At 29.9% G+C, this 11,764-nt stretch overlaps 1 protein-coding gene across 2 annotated transcripts; it reads right to left on the minus strand.

Moving 5' to 3' along the window:
* Window positions 1-6,980: 6,980 nt before the first annotated feature.
* On the minus strand, window positions 6,981-10,065 carry LOC128291788 (AP2-like ethylene-responsive transcription factor At1g16060). Of its 2 annotated transcripts, XR_008281679.1 has the most exons (4): window positions 9,658-10,065; window positions 9,414-9,496; window positions 9,246-9,336; window positions 6,981-7,489 (listed from the first exon to the last, which is right to left on the minus strand). XR_008281679.1 is itself a non-coding variant. In XM_053027187.1 (3 exons), the coding sequence occupies exons 1-3, from the start codon at window positions 9,810-9,812 to the stop codon at window positions 9,266-9,268; spliced, it is 309 nt and encodes a 102-aa protein (XP_052883147.1). In that variant the 5' UTR covers window positions 9,813-10,065; the 3' UTR covers window positions 9,142-9,265. The 2 variants fall into 2 exon arrangements, 1 of the variants encoding a protein (XP_052883147.1); XM_053027187.1 differs by lacking the exon at window positions 6,981-7,489 and having other exon boundaries at window positions 9,142-9,336.
* Window positions 10,066-11,764: the final 1,699 nt, after the last annotated feature.

Here is an 11,764-nt window from a genome sequence, read left to right on the forward strand (position 1 = left end):
ATAAAATAAGTTCAATCCATTTATTGCATCATAGAAGGAAGCACAAAGTCTTACATAAAACCCGGTTACAATTCACCAAAAAAAAAAAAATCTTGATAGCACCATAAGCACCTAACTTTATTCAAAACACATCAAACTCCTCCGACCGCAGCTACCTTACCACCCGCCCGAGTCATCTGCAGATAAATACATTATTGAAAAAATATATTCTTTTATAATAAAATAAAATTTATTTGATTAAATTATAATAAACATAGTGGTCATGATTTAACCATCTTAAAATTTATTTTATTAAACAGTAACAAGTATGGTTTAGATTCGCTGGGAAAAGGAACAAAATTAAACTTTGTTCTATTAAGTCTATCTTCTTTTAAAATTAAATTTAAATAGCTCTTAAAAGATATAAGAATAACAAAATAAACTTTTCTAATTTTTTATTTTTAAAAATAATAAACTTAAAATTATATAAAATTCTTATTTAAATTACTCAATATGTCCCTCAAAAATTTCCTCAACTTTATCTAAATTCAAATATGCTAGAGAGTGAATTATGCTTAGATTTAGACAAAATTGAAAAAAAAATTGAGTGATATATTTTCAATTTAAATAGTAATTTTATATATTTTAAAATTTTTTGTTTTAAAAAATAAAAATGAGAAGATATATCTTTTAAGGGCTACTTCAATTTAATTTCAAAAGAAAATTGACTAAACATAAAAATAGATCAAAAGTTTAATTTATACCTCATTTCATCTCTAAAGGATAATTATTTTATTAAGTCGCTGAACATTTTACCTTTGTATACTTCAATCCAGCGTCGTGAATTTATTAGATAACACAAGAGGTATCCATAAGCCAGGCAGATACAACCAAAATTTTGTGAATTCCTTTGTCCCTGGTTACGGGATTTAAGTTTCTTTTCCTTGGTCTCAATATGTCGACCAAAAACAATTGTGTTATGGGATTTAAGTGTACGACTGCATTTCTTATTCCTTGGTCTTAATGTGGGCCCGCACAAAATCCATATTAATCCGTCATACGTCAACACTTCTTATCAATACCACTTTGTCACTTCCTTTTTTCCTTGTTTTCTTGTCAAAGTCTTTCTAGATTGATTATTAGGTAGTGTAAATAATTTATAATGATTAAAATATTAATGTAAATTTTAATATTGTTAAAATTTTTGTTAAATTTATATATATATGATATTATTAATTTTTTGTTACATCATTGTTAAAAGAGTTTTTTAGGCTTAATATATTATTTAGTATTGAGTTTGATATTTTTTTAATGTGCTGCATGTATTATTTGTTGATTCAATTTAGCACTTGTATTTTATAAAATTATAAATTTTGATATCCAAATATAAGGATGTTAACTTTTCAGTTTATCAAAAAGTCCTTTCACCATTAACTCAATTGATTGTTACTCCAATATTATATGCTTTATAAAAAAAGCTAGAAAGGGAATAGAAACTAACCATACGTATCAAGCCATCTGGTCAAATGGTAGATTAACGTCGGCCACCACGGAGATGGTATCAAGATGATTTGGAGCGACATTGGCCGCAGGGATAGTAGCAAGATGATTTGGAGCCACAGTGGCACGGTTTCTTCGTTTGATGTAATAAAGCATGAGCTTGAACAGGAAAAGAAGAGAGAAGCCGGCAAGCTGGATCAATGCCATGATTTTAGTGTCACCCTCCATGTTAATGTTGCTGGAGAAACCCAAGGAAAATCTTGATGATGAAGAATTCATAGAAAATGCAATTGCTTTTCGGTGCTTATTAGGTTAAGAAGAAATATATGAATTCACTAAACTCTGTGCAACAAGGAATATTTGCTAAGAGACGAAGGCTTTGATACTGTTTACCCGTAAATTGAGAAGGAAGTTTTATAGGCAAAATTGTGCTAAGTTTGTTACGCGGAAACAGTTAGGACTAAATGTGTTATGGGATTTGTACGACAAATTGAATTTCTTTACCCTAATCTATCAACATCAGCTTTGATATAATAATAATATCCACATAAAAGCAGCATGTTACAATACAGTGTCATATGTAATAAAAATATAAAAATAAATATTTTAAAAAGTATAAAATATTTATTTTGATATGATAATTTTACAATTATTTTTATGAATTTTATATTTTTACATTTTGTTTAGTTTACTTACAAATTTATAAAATTAATTAAATATGATATAATAATATAAATTGCTAAATAAATTATATTTATATGTAAGTTAACTTTAAAGGTTTTTCTGTTACAGAAATAATTTTAAAGGTTAATAATTATTAACATAAATATTTTACTTATATCAAACTATAATACATTAATTTTAAAAACTATAATAATTTGTGTAACAATTAAAGGTCAAAATTTAAAAGTTAAAGCAATTTCGGAGAAATGGATGTACGTTGGAAAAAGAAAGATTCAAGATTCACAAGGAATTTAATCCCTACTTCCCCCCCGCCGATCCCTACCCAAATATGGGAATGGGAAATGGGATCATTTTAATATAGTTTTCCAAAGAAGTTGAGGCCAGATCCCAAGAAATATTGAAAAATATTAACAAAGGCGTCCTATAAAGAATATAAATAACTATTAGTTTTAGAAAACATTGAACGATACTACACGTCCACCTAAATTTTATTTAAAATTCATCTATATTTATAAAATATTAATTTAAATTCATTTTAAGTTTATATATTATTTTTAAATTTTTAAAATTTTAACATTTAATAATTTTAATATTTTTATTTATTAAATTTTTTATATAGTATGTTAACGTTATTTTAATGTTTGTATTGAAATAATATTATATACTTAATATAGGTTTATTTTATTAAGGTGTTCTAAATTACATAATATAAAGTATTATAAACTTAGAAATTAGTAAAATCGAGCCCCTTGAATGTTTTTAAACCCATGCCCAGCTCATATTTTAAACGGTTATAATTATTTTTATCTAAACTTTTTTTTTAAGTCTATTAATTTTTCTCAAACCCTTTTAAATTTCAAACTAGGGTTCAAGCCTAAAAAAATAATCCTCTCTATTTATACTTGATTTTTTAGGTTTAAATTCTGATTTTCGCAGTATAAAATTAAAAGCAAAAGCAATTGAGATAACACAACCTACCTACCTACATATGGTTTAGACTATTTTTTTACTACAAAAGTCCACTTTTATATATGAAGTAACAATTCCAGATTGGGAAAAGGACCATGAAAACCTGTATGTACACAACACAAACTTGCATTGATTTCTACTTTCTCTCATTTTGTTGGTCTATTAAAAGTTGTAGGCCAACAGCACCCAGTCAATTTGATTAACCCACTCCAAAGAAAAGGCAATTAGCATACGAGGAGAGAGAAAAACAAAGGAGGAAAAAAAAGGAAAAATTAAATTGTTTAAAAATATAGGAATTAATTTTAAAAATAAATGTTTTTCAATAAATTAAAAATAAATTAAAATAATTTATACTTAAACAACACTAAAATCGATGTAATTTAACAAGAAAATACCTCTAAAATAGTAGCAAAATAGTGAAAAACACCAACAAAATAACAAAATGTTTTTTTACAAATTTGGGCCAAGCTGAGGCAAAAAATTCTTACCCAAAACTCAGCTCGTTTTCTAAACTAGATTTATTTATATATATTTTTATTCAAATTCTCTTACTTTTTAAGTAAATATTCAAGTTAAACCAAGTACGTAGTCTAACCCACAAACAATCTTAGTGCGACCCACACAAAAGAATCACAAAATATATTAACTATAGTTTTCCAAAATATATATATGAACATTTTTGGTAATTACTTTTATTTAAAACATTTTACTTTTTCCCAAACAGTTGTAAACTTTTTATTACAAGCTTTAAAAACATGTTTTTAAAATAATTCTATGATTTCATTTATGTAAAAAACGGTGGATATTTATTCGAGAAAATAGTTTTAAGTAAAAATACATTAACAAATTTTGATTTAGAAATTTTATGCTTAGCACCTTAAAAACATTAATTAAAATATTAAAAATTCATGTTTAGAAAATAATGGATTATTTATAAAATTTTGTGACTCACATTTTTATATGTAACCGACTAAATTGTTTTGCCAGTTCATTTAACATTTCCAAGCCACACAGGAAGAGCATGAACTAATTATTTTGCCAGTTGAAGGTGCCTATGTTCTCTTATCCTAGGCATAGGATAAGGACACCAAGTAACCTTGAAAACATGGTACCTCTGCACCATCTGTTACAGTTGTTTTGCAGAAAACCGAAGCTTAAAAATGATGAATGATCATCTTCACCCCCCCCCTCTCCCGATTCTACTTTTTTGTGGATCTGACATGTACCTTAAAGGTATTGAATGCCTATATAAAAGTAGAACTCGAGAATTGAGGAAGTAAATTGTGGATACCTAAAGTTTATATACGTTTATAAAAGAATTTTTAGAACATGGTGATAGATTTAGTTTTTGAAATGGTATAGTACTTGTTTCTTCTTCATGTTAGCTTTTTATTTTCTTTTTCCTCTCTCATTGTTGCAGTGACCCACAATGTACTCCGTAACTGAAAGGAATGTGTCTGATTTGGTTTCTTGTACATAATACGACAAGATATGATTGGTTTGAAAGCCTTCTGCTGTTTTTACAAGAATTGACTTTTTTTTTCCTCCTTTTTCCCCCCATCCCTAAAGGAGCCATTCTCAGGCCCGCATTGATTTTCTTTGCTGCCATCAACACCAGCTTCAGCACTATTCCTTCTAGTGCTGCAACTTGTGCTCTGTTGTATGCATGCCAACGGTTATGTCCTGGGTCATTTTCCCTTTTTAGAAGAAATAACTTTTAATATGTATGTCATCTTAGTAGCTGCTACTGCCTTTCCCTTGGAGTTATGCTTCTATGCTGCAGCCTCTATAATTTGTATTTGCTATCTATCTTAACGACTGCATTTTGTTTAATGACCCCTTTCGGACCTTTTGGCTTTTCAGGCATGTCAATAAATTGGAAAATTTGTCTCTTAATGATTTTGCTGAGCAACAATACGGATATGAACAATCTTTTATACTAGTAGTGGACTTCTAAACGGAACTAACCTGAGTTTACAAGCACCAGAGGCATCTCTCACCATGCAGGTTGTGATGCCTACAGTTGAAGCAGATGTTGCATTTGGCCTTGGGAGATTAAAACTTAACTAATTCTGAAGTTAGATCCAGGGTGTCCAAAGCTTTGGATGCTGTTGGCATGTCTGAATACCTACAGCTAGGTAAAATTTTGTATGCAACAGCTTTTGGAGAATAATACAGGATGTTGAATATTGTATGCTTACTCAAGGTTTATCATCATTAATTTCTTCCAGAGGCCAGTTCAAACACTTAGCGGTGGTCAAGAGCAAAGGGTTGCCATTGCCGGTGCTTTAGCTGAAGCATGTAAAGCTCTGCTTCTGGATGAGTTTACGACTTTTTTGGATGAAAGTGATCAGGTAAGTAATAGTAGACACAAGGTAAAGTGTGTACCAATATTTACTGAAGCAAGTTTTGCATAAGTGTACAACATGTTAAAATGCCCAAGAAAAACATATAGTAAGACAAGCTTAGTAACAGTTACAACTGTTGGCATGGGAATTGTTGAAATAGCATTATTGCCTTACCTATGAACGCACCATTAAGCACTGTATAGATTAAACAGCATATTTCTTTTACTTTTAAGTAACTTAGTTGTCTACTTTCATAATTCTACAAGGGAATAAAAGGGAAACAACAATGAACCCGTAGTCTTCATCTGGTCCGTACAGTTGTAGTTTAAGTTTTAAGAGTGGTGTGTATTATATGTGATCCTGGATAGTTCTTCAATTGGATGTATCTACATAACTGATTATATAAATGAGCAAACAGTTACTAATTCCTCGATAGTTCAAGCTTTTTGTCTGAATCAAAGCTCTTGGTATGATCTGATTAGATGGGTTTTATGTAAGACTTTGAGCTACGTTGTATGGTGCAAAAATGGATTGAACTTATTTGATTTATTTGACTTTAAATATGATTTGGGTGTTTTTGGTTTTAATTGTGTTGTACTCCTTAATTTTGTTTACTCTTTTTTTTTTTTAAATTATTGATTATTGTCTTAATAAAGAAGGTAATTAAGAAAAACCAATGCCACATAGCCAGTGGAGGGAAATGGATCAATTGGTTAGCTTCATCCACTACACCTGATGTGAATCTAATATTTTCAATCTATTCCAAACTTGGGTGCTTAGTGTTAAGAGATTAGTAAGATCTGAAAGAAGTGAAAACTTGATTCCAGCTTTGATATAAGATTTTATTATTTTTTAATTTATTTATTTATATTCTTTATGATTTTGATAGTTTAATTTATTTTAATACCATAGATAAAAGCTATAACAAATAAAGAGATTTAAAATTTTATGACGTACAGTAACAATTGAAATAGAATATAAAGTAACAATTGTCAATAAAATATAGAAATTTTTAATCTGAGGATAAATATTGAAATTAATTTATCAAATAATTTATTTATAAAGTAATATAAAATTTTATTTTTCTTCCTTGAACTTATTATTTAGAGTTACAGGTAGTCAAATTTCTTAAACATCTATTTTTAAAGGCTAATTCGTTATAACTTTTTGCCAACCGAAATCAGTTTAATTCTTTGAACCATAAATAGATATATAAAATCTGTTTAATCCAATTTGGGAAGAAGCTGGTTAAGTAATAAGCATGAGCATGGGTACCCATTTTACAGATTGGATGATTGGCACTCGGCAATGGTATCCCACATCTTAACAAGATATTTCACACTCAATGAACCCAAGTGTATGTGTATATATATAAAGCTTCTTTGTTTGAAATTTTAAAGTAATCATTTTAAATTGCATTTACTTTTTTTATTTAATTTTATTTATTTAATTACATAATCTCCGAACATTTATTTGTAAAAGATTGTAGGAAATAGAACATCACTTTTTTTTTATATTCCATTTCAATTATTAAATAATATTTTATAAAAAATTTATCATTAACACATTAAATTTTTAAATTAAAAGTTTGATGAAATATTATTAAATAATTGAGATGAGATAAGGGATATTGTTAGGGCCGCCTTTCTCTGTGTTGTATGACTATCGAAGATTTCAAAGGTCTCAAAGTGTTGAGAGTGGATGCTTGGTGCAGCTGTCGCTAACTGTAACACTCCCCGCACAGCATAGAGAGTGGATAATTCATAAAAACCCGTTCAACATAACCATAGCAAAGAGTAGCATGAATCTGTCTACTCTTGCTCGTACCTCTCTTCTTCATCTATCTCCTCTTCGCTCAACTTCTTCCACGAGGTTCAAAACGCCCCCATTCCACCAAATTCTTTTCAGCTACGCATTTTCTCCAACAGTTCATGCTTCTTCCCTTTTTTTGGACTTTTTCTTCTCGTGGGTGTTTCAGTTTGTGTTATTTGATTGCATGGATAATGCAACTGAAAGTGTAAATAAATGACTTATAAATGTAAATTGGAAGTTTAAGAAATTTGACTACATGTAAAACACTAATAAGTTGAAGAAAGAAAATTTAGTATTGGGACTAAAAAATTATATTATTTGATAAATTAATTTCAATATTAATATCATCATATCAAAGCCAACTAAACTATCAAAGTCATAAAAGAGAATAATTAAATAAATTAATTAAAAATTAATTTAATCTTTTATCAAAGCTGGAATCAAGTTTTTTTCTTTAGATTTTTTTTTTCATTTTAATTGTCCATTAAAAAAATTATGTCCAATTCGTTAAGATTGAGTATTTTTTTTTCCTTTTATAATCATTATTAAATCAGATGTTACTAATCTCCTAACACTAAGCACCCAAATTTTAAAGGAAAAAGAAGCTTCAAATAGATTCACACACGTCACTTGCTCCACTTCCCTCTACATCAACGTCTGATGCAACAGTAGCAGTGGCACGATTTCATTGTCTGATGTAAACAAACACGAGGTTGAGCAGAAAAATAACAGCGATGCGGGTAAGCTGGATAAAACCTTTATTATTACCTTGTCTTTCTTTTTTGTTCTGCTATTCATTCCAGCAATTCTTATCCCACAAATGAGCTTCAAATCTCCCACGCCACTTAGGGTTTTTTTTTCATTTTTAATTATTTAGGGTTAAGATTAGGATTAGGGTTAAGGTTTGTGTCAATATTAGGGTTTAGGGTTTATCAAATAAGGGTTTAGGATTTTTATTTTTAAGTGTCTAAGTTTAGGATTTCCATTATTTTTTAGGGTTTAGGGGTCTAAGAAAATGATTTGTACAGGATGAATTCTGAAAAATAGTTTTAAGAGGATGGGTTGAGAAGAAATAATTTTGACGATATAGATTGAGTTTTGTAGAGAAAAAACACTCTAAATAGAATGCACAATCAGCAAAAGTAGATGGCTTTAAGAAATTAATTGTCTTTATTTATAGTTGAAATTATCCAATTGATTGCATAATCTTTTTGTTTATGTTTTAAGAAATTAAAGTTAGAAATTAACTAAATGCTATCAAAATAATAGAAAACACAATTTTAAATATATAATATATAATAAAATTATATAAATAATTTAATATTTGTAAAAATAATTTTTTAATCCATTGGTAAATAATTTAACACTAAATTATATTATTAGTGATATGTATAATTACTTATTATGGATTTAAAATTAAAACAAATAATAAATAGAACACATGATAATCTCTTAATCAATTTATAAAATTAAAAATCATTATCAATTAATTCTTTTACATTTTTCCTATAAAAATTAAATGTTCATAATGTTTTCTTATATAATTATTGATTGAACAATTGGATTTTTCAAAATTATATTTTTAACTCTAGATTTTATTTTCTATTTCAAGGACCAACTTTGAGGATTATTTTATGTACCTTGAAGGAAATATCATAATGGTAACAACAAGAGTAAATCTAAAGTGTTTTTTAAGGTTTTTCTATTTTCTTTAGAAAAAATTTATCAATAAAAGGGTTATAAAATATTATATTTAGAAGAAAACTAATGAAAAGAAAAAAAAATTTTAAGATAAACCCATTAATTTTAGGAATTAACTTGAAAAATGATTTGTTAATCGAGAGAAGTTTTTTTTTTTTATAATAATGAGTAAATTATATGGTTGGCACTTAATAATGACCATTTGATACCCAAATTTCAAAGGGAAAAGAAGTTTCAAATAGATTCACACACCTGACTTGGTCTACTTCCCTCTACATCAACCTCGGCCTCCCCAGAGATAGTAGCGAGATGATTTGAAGCGACAGTGGCACGGTTTCATCGTCTGATGCAAACAAACACGAGGTTGAGCAGAAAAATGACAGCTATGCCGGTAAGTTGGATAAAACCATGTATTATTACCTTGTCTTCCTTTTTTGTTCTGCGATTCATTCCAGCAATTCTTATCCCACAAATGAGCTTCAAATCTCCCTGTCCATCGGTGCCTTATTAATGAAACCATCGAGAAATCAAAACAGAATGCCAAGAAAAAGCAAAATAAAATAGAATTGAGACTGTCCGTATATCTTGAATGGACAAAATCTCCAAGAAAGATCACCAATCCCTTATAACTATATATAAAATATATGTATGTATGTATAATTACCTAGTAACGCCTCGATACGTGGAGCTACATTGGGGAGGAGAGTGACGGGGAACAGTTTTACGAGTGCGCTTGAGTTTGGTTGTAGGTTGTGCAGCAGGTTTTTCATTATCCGAACCGTTCTTCTGGTTTTGATGTGAGATTTTCGCCTTCGCCATAAAAAAACTAAAAACAGAAAAAGCTGAGGTCAAGAGTAACAAACACACATCCTCACTCTGAAAACCTTAAGAATGGGAGGGGCAAAAGAATGAGAAACGATTTCAAAGGATCCAGGAAAAAGCAAAGGTTAAGGTCTTTGTTTGAGTGGGAAAAAAGAAATAGAAGGGAAGAGAGAGTGTTGATACAAGGATATGTCGGCCGTCTTGAAGCGGTTTTTTCTCTACTCTCTTATTGCTTCGGTTTGAAGTTATGGTCTCCGAGATAAATAATATCATCATTTTTATTTTTAATTTTATTTTTTTGACTGAGATAATAATTAAAGCAAAAAAAAAAAGGAAATTAGGGGAGAAACATTTGGTCTAGTCTTGACTCTTATGTTTTATTATTTGACTTTTCTGCACACTAACTTTTATGTTAAGTTTTTCATACAAGAAGAAAGAAAAAAGAGAAATATTCCAACAGTAGAATGGAAACATACTGCTTCATTAATAATCATATTTTTTAATTGACATTTCTATTTATGTAAAGCATTATCTTTATAAGTGAACTATAATGGAAAGGGACAGAAAACTTTTAGGGAGATTTGAAGCTCATTTGTAGGATAAGAATCGCTTGCAATTTGCATGCCTCACAACTTACAAAAGCAAAAACGCAGACCCATACTTTGAAAATAAATAAAAAGCAAGCCCAAAATTAATTACATGGCTCAGGCTTGGCAACAGCTACTATACAACACTGATGTTTCCTTTTCTTTAATAAATTCACTTGCCAAAATGCTTCTCCCAAACCAATCATATCTTGTCGTGGGCCCTGCTTGAAAATGAAAATTATTCAAGGGAAGTGGTCAAATACAAAAACACAATGAATTTTAACCCCAAAACATCAAAATCATAATTATTTCAACTTTACCCAAATTTCTTCCACGACTATATCATAATGTAATTGTAGAAACCCAATTTTTGCCCAAATTAATTAAACCCTAACCCACAATAATTAAAAAAAAGAGAGGAGAAAACAGAAACCCTAAGAGCCACTTCTGCTCCCTAGTCTCTGCCCATTGCTGCGCCACCTGCTACCACCGTCACTGTGGCCACCATCCACTTACACCTGCAAAAATAAAGATTGAAATGACAGCAATAATATAAAAAAAATCTCTTGTAAAATGGCTATATAAAAGCCTAGAAATCAAATTGTAAAAGGGGACTCTTTGGAATACAAAAAAAATTACAAACAAAAGCAGAAACAGAGAATCAAACAGATCAACCAAGGTGTTTTATTTTTTTCTTTCTTTTTTTTTTTTTTGAATCTACTCATATACGTGCATATATATCTTCCTCTTTTTATTTTTAAAAAATAATACATATATATACATAAATATAGCAAGAGAATAAAAAAAAACTTCCCTTAAACCCCCTAAGCAGTAGGGTAGCAGGCTGAATTTACAGATCTTAACCCCCTTAGCAGTAGGGAAACAGATCGAAGACGATGGGCCTTAAACCCCCTAAGCAGTAGGGTAACAGGCTAAATTTACAGATTTTAACCTCCTAAGCAGTAGGGAAATAGATCGAAGGCGACAGGCCTTAAACCCCTAAGCAGTAGGGTAACAGACTGAATTTACAGATCTTAACCCCCTAAACAATAGGGAAACAAATCGAATGCGATGGGCCTTAAACCCTAAGCAGTAGGGTAACAGGCTGAATTTACAGATCTTATCACCCTAAGCAATAGGGAAACAGATCGAAGCTATGAATCCATTCTCCCTGAAATGGCACTGGAGAGGCTCGAAGCCACCATTAGTATCTCCTTGAAGTTTCAGCGGAGTAGATCGAAGCTACAAATCTCTTCTCCCTGAAATGGCGTCAGAGCGGCTAGAAGCCACAGCAGATCTCCTTTAAGTTTCAACAGAGTAGATTGAAGTCACAAGTCTTATCTCCTTGAAGTTGCAGTGGAG

The sequence above is a fragment of the Gossypium arboreum genome, chromosome 4 (genome assembly GCF_025698485.1).
Source record: "Gossypium arboreum isolate Shixiya-1 chromosome 4, ASM2569848v2, whole genome shotgun sequence".
NCBI lineage: Eukaryota > Viridiplantae > Streptophyta > Magnoliopsida > Malvales > Malvaceae > Gossypium > Gossypium arboreum.